The sequence below is a fragment of the Onthophagus taurus genome, chromosome 8 (genome assembly GCF_036711975.1).
Source record: "Onthophagus taurus isolate NC chromosome 8, IU_Otau_3.0, whole genome shotgun sequence".
NCBI classification, from domain to species: domain Eukaryota; kingdom Metazoa; phylum Arthropoda; class Insecta; order Coleoptera; family Scarabaeidae; genus Onthophagus; species Onthophagus taurus.
In genome coordinates this window covers 5,646,171-5,669,690 of record NC_091973.1, presented here as the reverse complement: position 1 = coordinate 5,669,690, position 23,520 = coordinate 5,646,171, and the positions used below count along the sequence as shown (strand labels likewise).

At 37.3% G+C, this 23,520-nt stretch overlaps 2 protein-coding genes across 14 annotated transcripts; one reads left to right on the top strand and one right to left on the bottom strand.

The window, feature by feature from the left end:
* Positions 1 to 41: 41 nt before the first annotated feature.
* LOC111425155 (small conductance calcium-activated potassium channel) lies at positions 42 to 12,244 on the top strand. 12 transcript variants are annotated; one of them, XM_023058944.2, is made up of 13 exons: positions 42 to 229; positions 1,331 to 1,584; positions 1,650 to 1,866; positions 2,816 to 3,031; positions 4,521 to 4,745; positions 6,829 to 7,212; positions 7,263 to 7,358; positions 8,124 to 8,675; positions 8,734 to 8,844; positions 8,894 to 9,021; positions 9,077 to 9,146; positions 9,195 to 9,347; positions 9,404 to 12,244. In XM_023058944.2, the coding sequence occupies exons 2-13, from the start codon at positions 1,355 to 1,357 to the stop codon at positions 9,584 to 9,586; spliced, it is 2,565 nt and encodes an 854-aa protein (XP_022914712.1). In that variant the 5' UTR covers positions 42 to 229; positions 1,331 to 1,354; the 3' UTR covers positions 9,587 to 12,244. The 12 variants fall into 12 exon arrangements, with proteins under 12 accessions (XP_022914712.1, XP_022914713.1, XP_022914711.1 ...); XM_023058945.2 differs by having other exon boundaries at positions 1,324 to 1,584; positions 6,871 to 7,212; XM_023058943.2 differs by having other exon boundaries at positions 1,324 to 1,584.
* Positions 12,245 to 16,880: 4,636 nt separating this feature from the next.
* On the bottom strand, positions 16,881 to 21,333 carry LOC111425559 (SKI family transcriptional corepressor fussel). Of its 2 annotated transcripts, none has more exons than XM_023059661.2 (4): positions 21,283 to 21,333; positions 21,122 to 21,209; positions 20,040 to 21,023; positions 16,881 to 17,068 (listed from the first exon to the last, which is right to left on the bottom strand). In XM_023059661.2, coding segments are annotated over exons 1-4 (1,098 nt in total). In that variant the 5' UTR covers positions 21,285 to 21,333; the 3' UTR covers positions 16,881 to 17,044. The 2 variants fall into 2 exon arrangements, with proteins under 2 accessions (XP_022915429.1, XP_022915430.1); XM_023059662.2 differs by having other exon boundaries at positions 20,040 to 21,017.
* Between the last annotated feature and the right edge of the window lie 2,187 nt (positions 21,334 to 23,520).

Genomic DNA, 23,520 nt, shown 5'->3' with positions numbered 1-23,520 from the left:
TCGCGACGCCAGGCGTCTGAACAGTAAGTTGTACGCCGGCGAACGAAAAGGTCGAACGCGCAGGCCACCGGAACCGCGATTTTAAATACTATTTTCGCGGTCAAAATGCGTCTGAAACAAACCGAAGTGTTCGTCGTCCTGGTTGTCGAAGTCGAGTTGTCCTGGTTGTCAAGGTGTCAGCTGTCCAAAGCTTAGAAGAAAAAAAAACAACATTAAAGAGGTCTTATGCGTACGTTGCACTTTATGTATTTACTCTTACCAACTTCCGTTTACTTGCACCATTTTTTAACTACTATTTACATATATACATGTGGCCGATACATGCATTGGACTTTCTTTCCTTTTCTCTAGTAGTTTTAGCCTGGTTTTCTTGGTAATCGAGCACAACCCGAAACAACCTACGTTAGGCCTTCTTATTGAACCTTCTCCCTTCGTAATAACTTGGACCTTTACCTACCAACTAGTACGTAAATACACGCCTCGTGGATGACGTTAAGTTTTGTTTAATAAGTAATGGGAGAAACGTGCAGAATCAATGTTTTGTCATGCAAAACACACGAGGTAAAATAATGTTTTGAGAATAATGGGGATGTGTTTTTTAAATATACAACCTTGAAAATGTAATGTTTTCATATGGCGTGATCGATTTTTGTCGGGTTGACCATCCCGAAACGACGCCGGAAAGTGTCGACTATTTACTGGACGTCGAATACCGACGTTGGGCCACATTCGCGCCGCGTCGACGTTTGCCATAAAAATATTAAAATATCGAATCCTGGTTTATTTTGAGGTCGTAAATTCTCACCAAATCCCGTCGCTACGCTCTCGGCGAAACTTGAATTATTCAAACGAAACATTTCTTTCTATACTTCCTAATACAAAACATTAAAGTGTTATTTTTCATTCAAGTCTATGTAAATATCTTATTTGCATTAACTACATTCCGATATAGTGCTTATTTTTGAATGTACATTTCATTGTATATGCACGCTATACATAGAAAATAACATATCAGATTTAGCACTACTAAAAACAAGACGAATTTATATACAGCAATTTATATGAACTTTAAAAAGCACGTAACTTTATATTGAATGAATTTCAGTTTGATTTACGTAGATTTTGCATATATAGCTGAGGGGATTTGGGATCGGGACTAGAATTTGATGATTTTGATAAAAGTTCAATTGGGATAACATCCAATTCTGAGTCTGATCTCCATCTCGTGCTGTCGCGAATATCGACCCGACGACCAGAAATAAACCAGGCGATCGATAACGGCCCGCGACGCGAGGACGAGAAGCTCAGGCCACAATTTTGCAGTTTTCAGTGCGACTAACCACTTAGACCGATAATGAGCAATCAAGGAGAAACGGCTAGTCTCCTGGTGGGGCCGATAATCACAAGCTCGTCGACCCCGTCGAACTGTTCGAAGCCCGTGCTCATGCGCCAAGAGTGCACCACCTTTTTGGTCTCCAACCACCATCCTCAGCTGTCCGTATTTTCGGATAGCGAGGAGGACAATTCTCTTTGTCTGGAGGAAAGCAGCGCGAGATCCGTTCCCGACATCGAACTCCACTGCAGGTTAGTCCGACATTACGATACCATCAAAGTGTATGTCGAGACTCACCAGGTGGTTTTAATTGCAGGTTGGATTTAAAAGGATGCAAACAAAGCCTAGGGTCAAATGTTCCCGGCAGGATTCGAAGCTCATCAAATGCGTTCCAAGCTGTCTCAACAAATCGCAACATTTTGGAACGATGCACGTCCCAAACACCTGTCTCAAACTATAAGGTCGTGCGATCTGTGTCAAGGGAGAGCGTTAGATCGACGCATCATTGCAACTGTAACTGTTTAAACGCGCCGGTACGCATTAGCCCTTTATAGATACTTCCGACCGGCCACGTGTGCATTCTAACAGCTCCCCTGTGTGCCCTGTCCGAAGGAGTTCATTTGCTTGCTGCTTTCGCTGTCCTCGATGTGTGTTCTAAGGCTCTTGTAAGGTCCGCAGCCGCATTTGCACAACAGTAACAACATGCGGCCTTTAACGGCGCAACATGTAAAATAACTTATTCCGAATCGCCTACCCGTAACACTGGGAATAATCGGGAATATAATCCTCAATTAAAATTAATAATATAAAAAAATAAAGTATATTCGGAGGGCGCGTTCAGATCACACATAGAATAGTAGGATTAAGCTCGATTACAACCCAATTTGCTAGCAAATAATTATTCCGATATTTAAAACCGATTCCGCTACCCAAAATCTGTTTACGCTACCCGCTTTATGTAAATTTTAATAGGAGGCAAAACAATTTCGTTGTACCAACGAGCGAGATCTTACGTTGTCGGGAGAATCAACAGACTGTAAATAGAGACTAATTTTAGTTAATTCTGATGTAGTATGAAAGTTTGTACGTGCAAGCAAGCGGCGTTCGGTTACTTAATGCCTTCAAAACCGTTGCCAGGCCGGCGGTTCGGGGCCCTGCTGTTTATCCTGCGGGTCATGGGACCTATGGATCGATACCGTTTTTTTTTTGCTGGAGTAGGTCATGTACGCCTTGCATTGTGCGATTAAAACCACGAGTGTTTTCCTTCCTTATGCGAATATAAACATTTAAAATTAATTTGATTTCAATAAAATATGAAAATGGAAGGAAAACATTTTAATCGGTTGATACATGACCACAGGAAATTGTCTTCGCAGCAGAAGGTTATTTTACATGTTCCGCTCAAGGCGGGATATGATCCAGGACAGAGTTACACTGCGTGGAGTCCAGGTTCGTGCAGGAATAATTGAAGATTTCCCCCAGGTTCTCTGCAGTTCTTGTCCCGTTGCATCGACGACTCAAACGCAGGTGCGTTCGAGAATAACCAGGCAATGTTCTCAATACGAGACCGTCTATACGGGCGCGCATCTCCACAAAGGCTTGGCCTCCAGCTCCTTGAAGCAGCTGCGAGAACAAACGGACCCGGACGCATCAGGGGACTGTATGCGTTCCAGGGGCATTTTTCGCAACTTCCGACAGGTATGCACAACCTGAACGGGCGCACCGAGGCGACGACGACGTGATCAACATTGTAGAGATCCCTATACTCGTCGTCGCCTCCCATAAAGGATTCACTTAGATAGATGAGCGCATACCTGTCGGAAGGGCACGCAAAAGGGAACAAAACACATTGATCATTCACACTAATGGAAGTGCCCGAGTAAGTCTTTAACATAAATACTAATAGAAGCAATTAATCGACTTGCTACGACGCGACCTTCGTATAGTTTTCACCTATCTCCTTTCCTTTAAACGACAATCAATGAAACGAGAGATGATTTAAAAAATGAATTCTTAAATTAATATAAATAACATCATACCCGTTACTGATGGTTGGCGTTACTATTTACCCTTCTTGACCCTAACCTTAATTGGACGCCCTTAAATACTGTGTCTTGTTAAGGACAGAGTACATATGAAGTTTGTGCGAACCGAAAAAAAGAAATGATTTAAAAATACATTTAAAGTGGTTTCTAAAACATTTTTTTAGTATTATTTAAACATTTTCTGGTAAAATCAAAATAGTTTCTGCACAAAGCTAATTTAGTTCCCATAATGTATTGGCAACCCGATATACATTATTAATTTATTCATTATAGGTTGCTTCAACCTTCAATCGATTGACTTCCGTAGCGTGTTACAGAAATATTAATATATTAGCATGTAGGGTGGACCAAGAGTAATTGTTTCTTTTATTTATTTTTGTTCTATTCTATTTTTTATTGTGTTCTAATTATTTTATTTTGAAAAAAAAATATGTGTGTGTGTATGTGTAGTTTTCGGTTCGCACTAACAAATTTCCTAGTTCATTTCGTCAACGTCTTCACGCTTTTTCCCCTATTACTAATATCTCGAGCTTCACCGCTTACAACTTCGAATCTTCCCTTGTTTTGTTTCCGTTTCACTTCTTCTCGAACGTAAGCAATCAGAAAAAATTTTGTTTCGTTCCAGTTGTCCGGTTTTCTTTAGGACAACAACGCCGGCCAGCAGGCTTTTGTTTCGGGTTTGTGACTAAACCAACTTATATACGAATGGGTCGAAGTGTCTATACATTTATATAAATATATACATATATTATATGTACTCTAATTGTTATTATACAATACGATGTCGCAGCTTGCTTAATTGATAAGGTGTTTATTTTGAGTTTCCTTTTATTATTTGGTCTTACCTTGGATGCGTGTTTTGGGCATTGCTAGTTTACTTTATTGGATCGATATTTTGCTAAATCTGATAGTTGTTATTATAAACTACTATTGGTGTTGTTGCTGTTGCCAAAGACAATCGAGCTCGTGCAGTCCCAGTAGCTTTCGGAATGTAGCTGTACCTCTCATTTCTCTTTAGTGTTCTAGTATCCTTAGGGCCTTAGAATACTCTGAATCTGAAATAGAACGAATCTGTTTGGTGTTGGATGTCAGAGGCGACGTATCGGACGTTTACAGTAATCTACATCACCACGTTTCTTCAGGTCTCGTGCAGTTCTTGTCCCGTTGCCCAAAAGATACCCGCCTCCAGAATTATCCGCCAAAGTTCTCAGCCGGAGGCCTCAGTTCCTTGCTGTGGCATGAACTACGTACCCGGCGTCGTGCCCTCCACCTCATTGAGGCAACTCAGAGAACACGGAGAAGGAGGCATTGCTGGTATTGCGGCCGACTCGTTGCGTATCAATGGAGCTATGAAAAATTTCCGACAGGTATGACACCTTCAGAAGTCCAGACATCCAGATATCCCTCCTTTCATGTTATTAATATTATTAATATATTATACGAAAAGTTATCCTGGTATACTTCAGTTTTCAAAATCTCTGTTCTAATAAATAAGTTGTTCTAATAAATCGTTTTTTGAAATAACTAGATTTTGAACTGAAATACATGGATTATTACAATAAAATACTTGAAAATACTGTTTATTTGGTGCGATTTGTACTGTGTCGAACTCACTGTGTTTCTTTTATGTTGAATCGATGTTAAACGTGTCGCCGTTTCCTTATTTTATTTTATTTTTTTTGGTAACACCCCATCTGACCAAATTAGATGTCGTTCTATTTCTAAGCAATTTCCGTTTAGCCGTTGAGCACATCGGCGTCCGCTGGTAAGTTCGTCGATATATTAAGGTTAGATTTCGATGATACGCTTTGGGTTTGGCAGAAGGCTTTGTGGCATTTTTATTCTGTGCGTAATAACAACTATTGATTTAGAAAAAATACGTCTTATCGCTTCGAGCGTCGCGTACACGAGACGGGTCCGCCGTAGACACGTGGGCATGATGTTATGGAATGCGATCTTGGCTCTTAAAGTGCATGGCTTCAACCTGACTAACAAAGATTTTGACTCTTTTTCAGAGAAGAACCACAGTACTTTATCCGCCTTCTTCTCTTCTAGCGCCACCCCCTCTATTCTGTCTTCACGCATCCCCGGGCGAGAGATTTTCCTTGCTTTTTCCTCCCAGAAAAGCAACGAAAATTCCAACTCTCACTGCGTTTACCCACCGAGCACCCTGCACGCGATCATAAACATATAGTATTCTCGAAATTTAACTATCTTGAGTGAATTATAACCTGGCCCGCACGAAAGGGTTATAGTTCGCCCCGGCCATCGATCTAAAGCAAGTATACACAAGTTAACTTATACAGAGCGTCCAGAAACAACCAGTACTACTAACTCAACTGCCGCAACCCACAGTAACCCGCCGGGTTGTCCACTAGCGGGATATTATTTTAAATCGCGACACACCACTACACGCCCGAAAGCTATAAAATTACCATACAGCTATATATTCGCGTAAAGTATGCCAACGGAATTTTCTTATCTAGAATGTATAAGGAAACACGGTGAAATTCAGAAAGAATTAACGCGTTCGCTGTTCCATCGAACCTACATTTCATATGACCTATTTCGATTAATTTTTAATATGGTAATAGTCCCTTTATCTACTTTCAGGATTACATAAATTTTCCCAGAATTTACGACGGCGCAAAGTTCTTGGATGAATTAACATCCACCTAACTTCACTCAACATAATTACATCTTGAACGCGATAAAACGAATTATCCAACTTCGTTCCCCCACCCTTTTCAATTACATCCATCAAATTGCGTCAGAACGTTCCCTGAAAGACCGATCAGAAATGTCCATTCTAAAAAGCAATTCCAGAAACGTACCGTCGACTATCGATCGTTCCATGAGACTCTAAAATATACCTCGGTATCTTGTGTAAGACGAATTCTAAAGGTGAGCATTTCATGGAAATTGTAAGGGTTTTGAAGGGTCTTGTTAAAAATCTCATCTGTGAGATTGACGAGAAGTACGAGTAGGGTGAAGTGGTCGCATTCTTATGAGATCGCGCCTCCGGCTGATAGGTCATCAGATTTTACGCGAATTTTTGCCCACGTTGCTGTACTTCTCGTCGGATTTTATAATTTCAAAACAAGGAACGTGTTTGGAATACAATTCCATCAAGTTGTTGACGCTCGGGATTAAATACCGTGTTCTATCTTTATCAGTTGAATACATTAGTGAGTCAGTGAAGTGGAAATAAGCTCACGCTTCATTAAACCCCCTTTACACTTGCAAATCGTGACACATAATCTTTAAAGTTCACGAAATATTCATATTTTTGCAGCAGTTGAGTTTTAATAAAAGGGTAGTTGAAAGAGATGGTAGTTTGTGGACGCTCGTGGAACGGCCTGGAGTAAGACAAAGAGGGGAAGAGGAAACTAATAATGGTTTGTCGCTATTTGTCTTTCCCTGATGATTTTCTTCCCCAACCACTTCCAGTTTCGGGCAGATTCCCATGGAATAATTGGCGAACGGTTCCAGCTCCGGAAGCCGGTTTCGACGCTGTCCATACCTGGCGCCGTGAAAAACTCCAGCAGGGACTCAACGACGCGTATGCAACAGGAGGACTCGGGCGTCGCTCTGGTGGGTAATGTCGAATATCCCCGCTATATGGAAGAACGACAGCTCGGTGGAGGAGTGTACAAAGGTCCTTCATCGGGTAGCCTGAAGCACAAACCCAACGTAGGCTATAGGTTAGGTAGACGTAAGGCGCTCTTTGAAAAGCGGAAGAGGATCAGCGATTACGCTCTGGTAATGGGCATGTTCGGGATCATTGTGATGGTAATCGAGAATGAGTTATCCAGCGCCGGCGTCTATAGAAAAGTAATCAATAAGTAAACAAATATTTTTAATCTCAAATAAATATTTTTTAGGACGAATTTTACTCAATTTCACTTAAAAGTCTGATATCTGTGTCGACTGTGATCCTATTAGGCCTCATAGTAGCCTATCATGCATTAGAGGTTCAGGTAAGTGCAAACTAAACTAACTTACTAACCGGCTTAACGGTTTACAAAGTTCCCTGAGAACAAAAGATTCCATACTCCAAGACGGAATATAGATTTACCACAAGATACAATGCGCTTGCGTAAATCGATCCCTCCTCCCACAGACCAGAACGCAATATATTAGTCATCCATTTGAAATTGACTTTAATTAATAGACGATTGTGTGATTCTGTTGCAATTATGGTGGTTAATAACCTCGTCCGGGGGTTTTTGAAAAATTAACGAACCTATACGTTCCCCTTCGCCTAATGGAATAACTAAAACCGTCTACTTTCGTTTCACCCGTGGACTTATTTACATCATAAACATCGACACGCCAACATGTTTGACTTGGTGAATAAATAATAACGGAAAAAATGTTTGAATCGCACCGAAATATCGATCATTGTCGATAACGAACTTTAAAGACGGCGTCGTAAGAACTTAGTTTCATGGCACGATGCTATATATCAACTCGTAAAGTTCTTTTCCAATTTAACAAAGTATTGCACTGAAAGAATTTCAATCCAAACTAATTCCCACAACCTATATTTGAAAAAATCAATCGAAACGGGACGTTGCTCCACTTTGTATTCATAGTAACTAGTTTGTAACCACATAATACCATATAATTCATTCGATGATTGCTTTTGTTTCGTAAATTTTTAAATAGAAATCGCTTAATAAATGAATGCATCGAAAAACTACTCAAGTTAAAATAAATTTCTTAAATAAATTTTTTTTCAGCTTTTCATGATAGATAACTGTGCCGATGATTGGCGTATTGCGATGACATGGCAAAGAATATGCCAGATATCGATGGAGTTGTTAATTTGTGCCGTACACCCCATACCGGGACATTACCGTTTCGTATGGACTACACGTTTTGCAAACAAAGACAGCGGATCAAAATGTGTGCCGTACGACGTGCCGCTATCACTACCAATGTTCCTCCGACTGTACCTGATATGTCGGGTGATGTTGTTACACAGTAAACTCTTCACCGACGCCTCATCAAGAAGTATAGGGGCCCTCAATCGCATTAACTTCAATACACGCTTCGTGCTCAAAACCTTGATGACCATTTGTCCCGGAACGGTACTTTTGGTCTTCATGGTATCCCTCTGGATAATAGCCAGTTGGACGTTGCGGCAATGCGAGAGGTTCCACGACGAGGAGCATGCTAATTTATTAAACGCTATGTGGCTCATTGCCATTACGTTTCTCAGCGTCGGTTTTGGTGATATTGTACCGAACACTTACTGTGGTAGAGGAATAGCCGTAAGCACAGGAATCATGGTAAGACGGCTACTGGAAGTTCCAATCTAAACGTTTCCTTCTCTTACTCTGTATCCAGGGCGCCGGTTGTACTGCCTTACTCGTAGCTGTGGTCTCCAGAAAATTGGAATTAACTAGAGCGGAAAAACATGTTCATAATTTTATGATGGATACTCAACTAACTAAAAGAGTAAGGTAAGATTATTATGAAGTAGTATGATTAACAAATATTTTTTTAGTTGAAGAATGCAGCCGCAAATGTTCTTCGAGAAACGTGGTTGATTTATAAACATACAAGGCTAGTGAAGCGGGTCAACCCTGGTAAAGTTCGTACTCATCAGCGTAAATTTCTCTTAGCTATTTATGCGTAAGATAATGTAATAGTTGTTTTGAGCCTACATATTTTATTAAATCTTATACAGTTTAAGGAAAGTGAAGATGGACCAGCGGAAACTTCTTGATAACGCTAATACGATTACAGATATGGCAAAGGTACCACTACTTTAGATTCTATATTTTTGATTTACACATTATTTTTAGACCCAAAACACAGTTTACGAAATAGTATCAGATATGAGCACTAGGCAGGATACTTTAGAAGATCGTCTAACCACAATAGAAGATAAAATAGCCACGTTACAAGAACAATTGGACTTATTACCAGAACTAATAACATCGAGATTCCAAGCACACGTAACAAAATGATTATAAAACTTGTTATGTTGTATATATGTTGATTTTAATTTTAGACTGAAAAGATGGATCAGCGAAGAAACTTTTTGCACCCGGAATCGGCGGCCGGATTACAACAAGCCAGGAGTGTACCTCCTGGTTGTCCTTGGCCAAGTCCGGCTTTACCACCGGTAACGGGAGCAAAAACTACAACCACAACCCCTGCCCCGACAACAACCCCAGCGCTCACGGGCATTTAGCATGGGGACGGAATCGTAGCGCGCAGCGACGTACTACGCGAATTGCCTTATAGATATTGATAATTTCATATTTAAAGTAGCTAAGTACCGACCGTACGAGTGAGTCCGATGTATTAAGAAAAATGGCCTTATCGTAAGGGGAGCGTCTCGTTGTTTTCTACTATAAGGAGTGGGTGTTGTGATGGGACCCAACTCAATGGGTCCCCTTATTCAATGGTTATGACTATTTATACTTTCACCGTTTTGGCTTCGATACATGTTTTCGCCTACTCAAATGCTCCCTCTGGTGGTAGAATTAGTTAAATGAATTCATAGAGATAATTCATTCATTTTTTTCTCGTTACAAAAAATCTGATAAATCGAAAATTAAGTTTTCTTTTCAGTTTATACAAATTTTACTGCCAATGAAAACATATCATTGACGGATTCTTATTAAAATTTCATTTCAACCCGGCACTTTCATATTTGTATTTGTAGTGTATCCCCAGATTTTTCTTTTTTCTTTGTTAAAGTATAACTTTTCCATTACTTGCAATTCAAGCTTAAAAGAATACAACAATGGTGTTTCACGACTCAATAGAATTCCCGATGGGATGGCTCTGGTTGAGAAATAAAATGTGTTTATGTGGTGCTTGGTTATCTAACCTTCCCTTCTGTGATATCCCTTGTTTTATGGGAGTCATAATTTAAACAATGGTTTTAGCAATCGTTACAGTTTATGGTGGGATAATCTGGAAACACTACATCTCTTTGGATATTTAGTTCATCAATGATTTTATTTATTTTTCGATTTACCAGATAAAAACAAAATAAATAAAGTGTAGGGGGCGTTACAAAACATAACACAGTACAAGTCCGGGTCCATCTCTTAGTATTAACGAGTAGTGGTAAACAAAATTGCTCAATTTTATTAGCTCCACTAAGAGAGTCTGTTTCTCGTGCGGACGATTAGATTTAAATTCGTGCTATCGAAGCAGTTTGGCCATAATCCGATTGTTGCGAGACCGAATCCCGTCCGGAGATGTCCGAAATAAAAATAATTATGACGTTTTTTTCACACGAGCAGTCTTCCAAAAACTTAAAAAGTGTTTTTTGCAAAAACTCCATCCCATCCAAATAGATAGATTCCAAATAGGACCACGTAGGTTCCGTTACCTGACCCTCGTCGGACGGATTTCGGGCTGACATCGGAATAAAGCTCTTGAGCATCTGCGAAAACTGGCGGTGCCAAACGACGCTGTGCCAACCGTGCAAAGTCCACACGGACACGGCTTCACTTCAAACGACCTCCTACTTATTACTATCTTGTATTAACTCCCCGAAGATCGGATAAATTCTCCAGAGGGATGCGAAATAACGACGAAGCTTGGAGACGGTTACTTCATAGTGAGAAAGGCGCATTCATTTTGACGCGGTTAGTGATCTCACATTCTAAAATAATATTTAGATATTTTTGACAAATAGGGTGAATTAGGTTTATTGAGGTTTTAAACGTCAAAGAAAGACACCCCCCATAGGTTCTTTTATGGAACACGAGAAAATCCGAGTACTACTTGCACTTCTGGATTGATTAACTTTATATTTAATATGTTTTTATTAATACTAACAAGTGAGACTAGTTTTTTGTTCACTTTCTTTTGAAGCAGGGAGTTAATAGAAATCATTTCACCACTATGTTTATTTAAGTCCCCGTTCAGTGATGAAAAATAAACAAAATTAAAGTCAATTAATGTAATTTTGGTTACAACTGTAACCATAAAGCTATCGTTACTACCTCTTTTCCGCATTAACCTAAAAAATCAATAATACTCTCGCGCCCTCTCTTATTAAATCACTGAACTCGACCTTTAACTTTTCTTTAAACGTAACTGTTTTTAAAGGGCTTAAATAAATATAAATATTTTCTAATAATTAGTTTTTATTTAAGTTAAGCAAGTATAAAACATGATGTAGACGAAGTGCACTGTTAAAAAAAATAAAGGATAGATTGCAAGGTTGAGGTAGTATTTAAAAAGAATAAAAATCGTAGATGTAATCGCGTAATTCCATTCTCATAAATATTGTTTTATTACGAATCGTGTAGAGCGAACAATTTTAAATATAGAAACTTTAAACAAAAAAATAAACAAAAAAAGAATAAATTAGATCGTAGGCGATTTCACAACTCACCATTAGGCATCTAAAATTATAAATATAGGTGATAAATACTTCCCCGTGTAATAACCGCCCGTCTGGGAGTTTGTAAAAAAAATCATCAAAAAGAAAATATTACGTTGATTGTTAATTACTTGATAACAGGTGTGATAGCGTAAGTGTACCGTCACCTTACGCGTATATTTAAAATTGAGAGGTCCAAAATTGTTAAAACTGTTAGAGTTTTTGTGCAATTTCATAAGTTTTATAAGCGTATATTAAAAATATGAGGCGATTAACTTAACTTAATTGAGGTTAATTCCCTTAGGATGATAACACCGAGTTCTTGTACATAACAAGCGCAAAATCCGTTGATTTATTGTTGGTTCGATCTTTGTTCCTTGTTTAATTAAATTTGTAAAATGTCGAATGTTTCCTCCATTCGATTAACAACGTATTTCTCCCGAAATTCGTAACTCCTCTGTTATCGTCATGTTAATCAACGAATAAACCTAGTTTCTTAAATATTTGTTGTTTTAATATCCATCCTTTATTACATACAAGATGATTTGCATTTTATTTATATAAACTTAATTTTGGAAAAAAGGTCGAAAAGGTACAAAACGCCATCTATCTTTGGGGGAAAACTTAAATCTATTATGAAATACAAAAACGGATAACCAATAATAGATGGCACACAACCTCAAATAGAATATACTTATTGTATTTTACCCCACGAAAATTACTAAAAGATATTTAAAAATTTAAATATTGTGTGAAGATACAATTTATTAATATAATTAGTACTATAACTGTTTAAGTGTTTTTTTGTTTTTTATGTGTAAAAAAACACGGCGTATCATAAATCACGTGATTTTTCGCAGCGATAATTATTGCCAGTATTATTTCCCACGGTCGTAAAAGCCATCAGAAATATCGGAAACTATACCACAATTTCAAACAACATCGATTTTTATGACGGTCATAAATAAAACTCGGCGAGACACGAACAGGATCGAATTTAAATTTATTAAAACTAAAATTATTTTATACCCATTATTTCTCTACAATTTGCAATAAAGGTGTGTTCCTTAATGCGGCCCTTAGTTTAATTCGTTTTATTCCCACAGAAATAAAGAGACGGAGTTATAAAAACCGATTATTGTAGATTGTTATCTATACCGTACTTGTTAAAGGTTTATAACTTCTACAATTTAAATTATGTGATTTTAAAACTTAATAGAATCAAGAGCTTAACCCATTTAGTCCCACGATGCTTTATATTAAAAATAACGATTTTTTATAATTTTCCTTAAGATAAGATGGAATGAAAAGTATAAAAATGTACAGTTGTTTGAAAAAAAAAATTGTTTTTGAGATATGAGATGGTGCAAAAATGCACACACAAAAATTTTGATTATCATTTATTAACTAAGTAATAAATTAGCCGTAAATAAATAATAATACTAATACAACATAATACTAACAAATTCCAACTTTAGTATGAAGTTTAAGATAAAAAATATTTGTACTAAAATTGTCGCAATGGTGTGTTTTTGCACCATTAATGTTTCAAAACGTATTTTCAGAATTCATATTTTTATTTTGCGTTTCAAGATATACAGGATGTCCCGAAACTCAACGTCAAGCGGGCACCGGGTGAGAGGCCAACCCATACCTGTTCTGGTAAAAATGAGAAAAAAATTCCATGACTCTTAGTTAAGTGGTAATAGACATACTTTTGAAAATGTTAAAAATCGGTCCCGTACATCATATCTTTAGGTACTACGGTCAGAAATGTTCGATTTTTGTAATAATCTATTCCTTGTGAACCATGCTACTGTAAAAGTCACAAATCAAACAACAAAAGTCGTTAGTTTTGCAAAATCAAATATTAATTTGATTGAGTTAAGGTTGAAAGAATTTATGTCTATCAAGTTTGACACACGATTTCTAAAAAAAGGAGTAGTACAACACCCTTGGCAAATAATTCTAAAAGATGGCCTGTTTAGTCAAGTTTCCAAAATGGTACAACACTTGCTATTTTTCTTGTCATAAAAAATATTATTGCCTGTTTTTCTGCAAAAAACACGTTATTTAAAAAATTCATACTTTTGTATGTTATTTGTATTTAATTTTTATTTCCTCTTAACTTTGTTAGAAGATGTGCCAGTCAATATCTACGAACTACAAAATGTGGTGTTAACAAGATGGTTGCCCTTATGTCTTGCAAAAAGACTCTTTCAAATAAGACAAAATTAAACAAACAAATTTATTTATTATTAATTTTATAGCATTATTTTCTTAAAACTAAGGCAAATTCTCAAATTATTTGCCGTCGGCACTAATACAAGCTCTGCATCATCACAGAAAAGATCTTTTTACTAGTTGTGCAAATCTCTTTGTATTTATTTCTTCTGCTGCTGTATAAATATTGTTCGGCAAGATTTTCAATCGGTTTTTAATACACAGTTTTTACTATTCATCCTCGTATTCTTCAAAATTGACGGTAAATATTTATTTTGTAATTGATAGTTATATTTTTTGACCTTTTGACATGTTTTTTCTTTTTCTGTTTTTTCTTGTTTTTGTTTATTATTCTTAGTCGTGCCCGATGAAGACAATGTACTGTCGAAACATGTAGCACCGAAATAATTTAATAAATTTAACAATTGACATCCTGTATATGAGAAAAATATTGAAAATGTCAAAATTTTAAAGAATTTTATGCACTAAAAATAGTTCTATTTCTATTGTATGAAGAAAGAATTATGAAATATTTTAATATGTATAGCCTAACAATCTTATAGTGTTATCGTACAAACAGCTAGTACCTTGAAATTTTGTAATGTATGGTTGTAAAATAATTTTTCACACCGGTGGGACTAAATGGGTTAAACAAAATTTTGCTATAAAAATAATCGATTTTTTTGAAAAAAAAACATGATAAAACTAAACTCCCTATTAATTCTGCCATTAGTCAAACACGAATAATTAAAATCAAATTAACAAGTAATGAAACGTGATTCATATATGATATTTGCATGAGTGGTGTGCATTGACATATACTCAGTGTAGTTTTTGTTCTTATGAAAAGTTTTCTGATGAAATTGGGTTGGATGGACAACTTTGCAGAAAATGACTATAATTTGATGTTAAAGTACACCATCTATGAGGGGATTGCCAAGGTTTTGAAATGCCTTATTGATGCCGTTTTATTGATTTTAGCATCCCTTAGATATTCCAAATCTCTTCTTATATTGTATTAGCATATTCCCTTGTCTGGACATCATCTCTCCCATACTACCATTGATGGACAACTTTAATTCAACAAAAATTTTTAAAAACGAATTTATTTAGGATCCAAACTAAAAAATAAACAAGATTCAACATCAAAAAATTTTATTATAGTATATTAAATATTATTGCAGAAAAATAAAGTTAATAACTAAAAAGTCGGTTCCATCTATGAGTTGACAGGCTAACATCAAAGTTGGAAATTCCTATTATTTTAGGGAGGAAGTTGCAAAACAAAATGATTACTTAGAGGGTAGATTCTATTATAGATGGCAGTGTATGTATCGCTTTCTACATTGTGATTACCGAATGCGTTTTTATTTGAAATTATTATTAAATTAATTAAAAAATACTTACGTCAATTGCTCACAAAACGATTAATTAAACTAATAAATTATTTAACAACCATAACGATTACACTAATTAAATGTATTTATAATAATTAAATACAGAATGTTGCTAACGAGTTTTTACCCTCATGGGGTGATATCTTATTTGAAAAGAAGTCTTTTAGAAGCGGCTTTTATTGAGCCGAGTGTAGGAAAAAGGTATTTATTTGTTTGTAAGAGCCCACACTTGAAATTAATACAAAAAACCCTAGTAATCTGTAAGGGGAAATTTTGAAGAGGTGAATAGAGGTATTAGGCTCATTAATTTTAGTATTTTTTCTTTGGCATATTGTTGCCGGGCCGGTATTTATTAGCATCGACGAGAGGAAATGAAGCGTTTCGTATTTGGAATAATTGGCAACGTAAAAAGAGCGGGTTCCCTGTTAAATTTGTAATCTGGCCGAGAAGGCGGAAGGGCAGAAGGGCGGCAGAACTGCGGGGCGGCTGCGGGCGGAGCGTTGCTCTAAAGGGGGGAGTGGCGTGGGGAGACCGGGGAAAAATATTCGGCCACAATAGGGAGCGGTGGTTTTTTCAATTATAAACTCTATTTAGCTTAGTACAGATTGTTGTGTAATCAGTTTAGCTCGTTACAGCCCGTGCGCAACCAACGGTGAACCACAGCGGGAAAACAATCTAACTAAAGCAAACCTAAACCTTAACTGGGGTAGAATGATTGCATTCCCAGGACCCGGGACTCGATCGTTCCACTCTCGGCTCAACTCCAGTTCAGCTCCGGTTCGTCGGTTGGGAATCTATAAAAATGCACGCCCGACGAATCCTTCCCTCCTTTCCATCTAGAAAACCAACCATATATATATAACTCAATCCATTTCTTATTAAACCAACTCCAGATGTTACTAGAATAGCAAAATTCCAATCCAGTCCAGTCGGATTTACAAGATATCATCTACAATTAATCACAAGACATAAAAATAAAAAGAGTATAGCTTAAAATCTTCCAAATTATTATTTAATATTACAGGTGGGGCAATTGCTCGAGTGAAGCATCAAATTTCGCCGTTGATATGCATTAAGGGGATTACCGTGGGATTATGTTACAGTGTTCGTTTCATTTCTCAATTAATTACGGCCAGAACACCTGAGGGCGGCCTTAACCAAATATTTTGCCTGAGGGTTGGGAAGGGAGAGGAAAAGGGGGGATCGGGACAGTAGTGCCTCCCCAATTTCATTCGGACCGGCGGTCAGGATGGCAATTGAACGTTTGATGGAAATTAACTTATCAATGTAAGCGGAACAAGCGTTAAGGTCTTGCGCCCACGGGATTAAATGGGGTGGCGCCCCACGGGACCAGATTGCGATAATGCAACGCCAATGCGTCGGCAGGTCCCCCCTCGGAGTTTTATCTTTTCAAGTTTGTTTTTGTCTTCTTTTTATGACTGTAAACGCGACAACGCGCGAGGGCGGAAAGGTTCAAAATAACACCGCTGAATGCTAATACGATTTATTCCCAACAAGTACATTCAATTATAATAGAAATACATGGTTTATACATCGCTTATGCATATGCTCGCTCTGAAGGTGAAACTTTTTTATACGTCTAAATCACTTTCCGTAACACGACTAGATGCTATATCCACTTGATTTTTTTGTAACGAACTATCCTACGGTGTTGAGCAGATTATTGGAAGCATTTTGCTTGATTCTAAAAAAGAAATAAAAAGCGTTGTATTGATGAGTAAATAAATCCTTTTCTTAAAAGACGTTAAGTTCGATGATGAAGTGTTGGGGGTGTTATTGAGAAAGGATTCGTTCAAAGCTAAACTGGTAACCCTCACCTTTCGACGAATTGAAACGGTAGAAAGGGGCGCTTAAATAATTGATATAGAAAAGGCGAGAACGGAAGATGTAATAGATAAGAAAACAGAAGGGGAGGGTCGCTCAAAATGCAATACAGTCGTTATGCGTATTGTGTTTTCGGCCGGCATCTTTAATTATTCAAACCTCCATAGGAACGGAGTAATTTTAATCCATTGTTAAGTTAAGCAAACATTCGGGGGCATTGTTACGACTGTTCACTATAATTGCTTTTAATTTACAGAGAAGACGAGCATTATGTTTTCAGTATTTCATTATTCCCGGCATATATAGGGTGTCTAGCCAACCCCAACCCAAAATTCGTCCAAAATAAAGCAGCAAATTCTGTTTGAATTATGAAAAAGACATTTTAAAGGGCGAGTTCCGCACGAAAAACTTCGCAGACTTCTTTTTATTTGAATCCAACTTTTAATTGGAATAGCCAAATGAATTTTAAATATTCACAGCCCTAAATTACAACTCAAACTCTTATTATTGCGAGGTTCGCGCGAATCTCGATGGCTCCCGCGGGAACCAGACGTCTTCCCGGACCGTCGTTAATCCGAACGATTTGCCCCGGAAATATCAAAACAAATTGGACCCGTCAGTCTATCCTTTTTTATTACTCTAGGTGCGATCGGATTAAATCTCTGCTCAACGACCAAATCCGGCTCGTCAGGGTACCAGCGAGGGTGCTAAATGTCAAATTTTGACCTTTTTTTTTCAACACACCCAACCCTCATCGTATTACCATGTTATCTAAAGATACATTTAATAATCAAAAATTATATTAACACATTTTCTATATATCTATATCTTAACACATTTTAATTTAAAATTTTTCTTTTGCATTGACATCACATCGATACAACAATGGATAATACTCAGGATGCATTTGATACTATATCAGTCCATAATGGATCAACATATTGCAGCGCCTCAGCCACCAGGGACCTAATCTAATCTTAAGCGGGACAATTTTATTTTATTATGCTGAGGGGCTACAATTGATGTGACATCAGACGAAATCGTGCATTCTTTGTCTAGGCACTGCAATATATGTTGCCTAAGTTTGTATTAATATTCCACAGTCTTGGATAAAATACTACTGCGCCACTAATTCTAGTTAGACTCTGGGTGCAGTAAGCAAATATAGCAGCACCTCAGAGGTAAGGTGTGTTAAGTCAGATTTTTTGCGAAATGAGTTATCTCCACCATGTGTATTTGTTTAAACATTCACCCATTAACTGCCAACTTTTTTTTTTAATTATAATTTTCCAAGTGAGTTACGTTAAAATTTAAAATCCCCAAATGGGGATCGTGGCAGCTAATGGGTTAAGTTTGTGACTTAACATACCTTACTCTGAAGTGCTGATATACAATAGAATATAGAGCTTCTATTCACATAGAGTAGATATTATAAAATATTGTCAGTCCTTGTAAATATACAATTTTTAATGTAGTCGAAATTAATATTGGAGTCCATTTTAACTAGTTTTTAATAAAAATTTTAAGAATGAAAATTGTAAAAAATTGCACTTTTACTGGTTAATAAAATATTCATTTTACTACATACTAAAATTGAGTTTTTAATGTTAATTCAAAATTATAAATAACCCCCTTTTTCAAATTGTGTAGATTTTCAACTTGACTCCGCTCCTTTCCTGATGATGCTAAGTCAGGCGAAACATGTAAAAAATAAAGGAGACATATTGTGTTTAATACAGAATATTTTATTAACCAAAAAAATTAGATAGTTGATATTAACCGAAAAAATAATACGTTGATTTGTTTTGTAAATGATAATAACATATTATTAATTAATAACTCAACTCAATTAGTAATAATTCGAATAATCTGAAAGTATTAAATCCTGATTAATGTCGATGGGTATTAATTGGAATAATGAGAAATTAAGTTGGGTTTTTAATATTATTGTCTATTATGGGATCGTTTGAACATATCCTCTCATTCATGACGTAAGAAGATTTAGGACGAAACAAGCGTCGTTTTCACGAATTGAACGAATAAAACATAGGGAAACTCAAAAGCAACTGATCCTTAAAATTGAACACTTTTTACGTGACATCAAGAGCGTTTTAAACCCGGGACGTCGGAGGATCGTGCCCGTTCCTTTGCGTTGCGACGCCTGGAAAATACAGTACGGACATAATTACATGGAATTGCCCTGCGCCAACGGCGGGCGGCTTCCATCATTCGAAATGGATCCGTTATCCCGTTCTACGTGTCCTGGTTGCGATATAAAAAAGCAATCATGTACAAAATCATTGCCGGGTATCGGGTATTTCTACGTTACCGTCGGGACACATTCTTTTCCCTGGCACCAGGCGTTCTTCCCGCGGGACACAAACTCATTTAACTTGGAATGTGTATTTATTTTATTAGGACTGCAACTAATGGTCTATCACAGTTTCTACTTTTATAAAACGATTCCCTTTTTATCAATGTTCTTTCTTACCTCGAATTCTATTATTATCCTAAGAAGTTAAATTTTGGGAAAGCAACACGACAATTCCCCAAGGCAATTATTATTACCAAGGGAATAGTTACCCTACTTAGAAAAAGAAGGTCAAATAAAAGTTATTTAATTAAATAAATTTGCTTCGTCTTCTCTTTTTAAAACACACATCATTTAAAAATAAGTGATAGATCGTGCATCGTCACTTTTGTATACGATCAAAATAAAAACCCCACTCAATCTTCAATCGATTGTAACACCGGTGTTTGCGTTTAATAACATTAACGGTTGATGCTTTCACGCGGATTAAACGTAAACAGAAAAATATTTTCCATCTCACCTTGTCCTCGATTTCATCCGTCGTTTCGATGTCCACCTCGTCATCGCTCTGTTCCTCCTTTTGGGGTGTAAAGCTGCCGCAAGGTTGTTGCTGAACCGGCTTGAAAGCGGACTGATATGATCTGTCGACGGAAAAGAACGGATTTTCGCTGGGGAACACGATTGAGTTCCGTTTTAGCCAGGGAAAAGTTGAGTATGAGGCAAAGGCGAATGGTTTGTGGTAGATAAAATCCATCGCCACCCTTGAAATAGGCAACGAGACATCTTGGCAACTTGGTATTCTAGGAGATGGAATAACGGGAGTTGGTTGCGTTTCTGGAGTTGGTTTGCAATGATGTTTGGAGGTTCTTGGTGAAACTGAGCCGCTCAACAATCTTTTTCGCGTGCCACCATTAAACATAGCTTTTACGTCTTCCCAAGCGTGAACAATTTCTTCGGGGGAATCCCCCGATAACTTCATATGACGTCTCCATGAATTAAAATTTGCCGCATCCGGTTGGACATATTTATCGTTGGGTCCCAATCGATGAGAATGGAAGATGAATTTGTTTGGAGAGAAAAACAATCCACATATGGTGCATTTGATGCATTTTGCTCTGGAGGAATTGTATCTCGACGGCAAGAAAGAACCTCGACATCCCCAAGCGCACTCGTGGTGAACCGCAAAAGCGAAATCGTCTGGGAGTCTCGGCGGCGAATTATCCCCGAGGAAGCTTTTACAAAGACGTTCTGCCTCTCTTCTGGTAATCATACCACATCTACGCGAAGAAACTGGCATTGCACCGGCCCTTCGTAAAATCTCCAACTGAACTGGAGTACATTGCACACATGTTATTCCTAAGGCAACCCTTCTGTTATGAATTTCGTTATAACTGAATTGCTTGAGGAGGGTGTTTGAAATTTGGGCTAAACATAATCTTTCTTGGTTTTCAATGACTAACGATACTATTGGTACTCCATACAAAACTACTGTTCCAACCTGGAACTATACATCTTATTTATTGCTTATATAAGAAAATTATTTTGTTTATTTCAATTTTTATGAAAACAATTTTTGCCTAATACAACAATAAACAAACTCACCTGATTAGTTTTAATTGCCAAATCACTCTTACCGGGATTAAAACAGGATGTGTCCGAGCTTTTCAGCTTGAACCTCTGCTCGTCAACCCTGAAACGGATCCTTTAAACGTATCTGGGTGGTGGGCGGAGGGAAAGGGCGGTAAACACCACCGTTTACTTACATGTCGACCGAGAACTGCACAAGAGAAAACCACAGAAACTGTGCACGCTTTCTTCGCCGGACGCGACACCCGAACCGAATGAGTGATACACCCTCGCCAGGAAAGAGCCAGCCCTTCTAGCTCCACCCCAACGGCACCGGAAGGCCGCACCAACCCCTATTTCCACCAATCGCGATCCTTGCCACCCTTTATATTAATAAGAGGAACCTCCTATCTTACGGTAACCAATGATGGGATAATTGTGTACATAAGATGTGGTGCATAAATAACACTGTCTAAGTTATAAAATAAAAACTTTAAGGTTAAAGCTTTTATTAATAATTAATAAATATACATTTTCTAATAAATACTTATTTAATTATAAAGTAATTTATAGTTTATTCATAAAACATATATCATAAACAATTTTCTAATTCTTCCCTAATTTTATTTCTTAATACAAATTTAAAAGTATTCTTTTTTCTGTCTACATAGAAAAATAATCGTGGATAAAATGTAGTGAGATGTTGATTAAATTAATCCTGAAAGTAAAATTCTAATTACTTTTGCGGCATGCGGTAAGCAAAGGGGGCGGTGAAAAGGTATTGAGGGGCCAATTCCGGTGACGCCCGGCAGTAGTTCGGCTGCGGAACGCCGTCTTTTCAATCGAGGACTCAACCACGCGAAATAATACGCAGCCGTTTCCTATACGTATTACTTAGTAATTATTGTGATAGCCCCCATCGCTAAGATACGTGCGGATCATCCCGGATCCATGCGGATTTCGCGCAACGGGGATTTTCTCTGTCCGACTCCCCAAAGTACCTCTCTAACTCCCAAAGCACTTTTTGCATTTCCTTTTAAGCGTCTAACTAATCGACTATAATTGCTTACATCCTTTTATTATACCCCACCATTATCCCTATCTATATCAATTTTTATTTTCAACCCTCCTAACATAGTACAGATTTTATTTAATTATAAAATATACAGAATAAGAAGCCGTAATAATGCTTTATTTGTAATATTAGATATCCCTATATCTTCATATTTGAACAATGTAATATAGTACATTGTGTTACATGGACAGAGGCGTAATGTGTCCCAATTCTGTGGAATATTGGATTTGATATTTTGCTTTATATATACATATACATCAACTTTACCGAAAATATAAGACTATACATCCAGTTAGATTAAAACGAGAAAGAAGACTACCGAAGGAGACCTGGGAGGATGTGATAGGGAAAAGAAGGGCCAAAGAATTTCTGATAGATAAAGACGAATGGAACAGATTTGTTCATATTCGAGAGGTATAAGCGGGGTATTATTTCCTTTACCAACCATGATATTTTAGTAACAATGAAAATATCATAAAATTAGTCTTCTATGATGCTGTGCAGTAGTACTTAAAACAAAGAAAAGACATTAATAAAACAAATTAGATGTATTAATACATGTTATCTAGTTACAGAGTGACACAGATGTCTATCATCAAGTAACATCAAGAATGGCCATCGTCTCCCCGAGAGCTTAAAGAGATCCTTGGCATACACCAAACATATAAATATTTCTCAATTTGAATGTTGGTATCGCCAAAAGGACTACGGGTTCTCAAATCTGATGACTAAATCGTAGAGTTTGTGAGCGCAACTTTGAATTCATCTATTTATCACTTTGTATAATAAGTCAATATGTAATAACTCAATTCCCAATGGAACACCATTAGGTCCTTTATAGTCTCGTGGACTAAGCACAACAGAGAGGGCGTTCCAACAACTTCCAGTTGGGTGTACAAATACCTGCACCAACCCAGATGTAGATCACTCCTACATCTCATACTAAAAGCAGCATTGCAAAAAAGTAGATATAGATATTATTTAATAAATAGATTGTTAGTTGGTACAATGTGTAATTTAATTTTGAACAAAATAAATGTTGTAGCAAAAAAAGAAAAGAAAAGAACGTATGCATTAGCGAAATAAGTGGGAAAAGATTATCAAACGAGGTGAAAACTGAGGGAAGGAAAATAATTGGATTTTTAGCTAAGGAAGTTCAGAATGGCATTGGTGGTTGTTTTCCGTTTGGGGGAAAAGCGAGACGTTGTTATCCCGAACGATATTTCTTGCCAATTATGAGTTTATTGTGACTGGGGAAAAGCGGTACGCGGGTTTATAAAGCGCGCGGCGGCCACTTTTGCCGGACATAAATTTATTATATTTTTCCGTCACCATTACCGGAGGGGTGAATATAATTTAA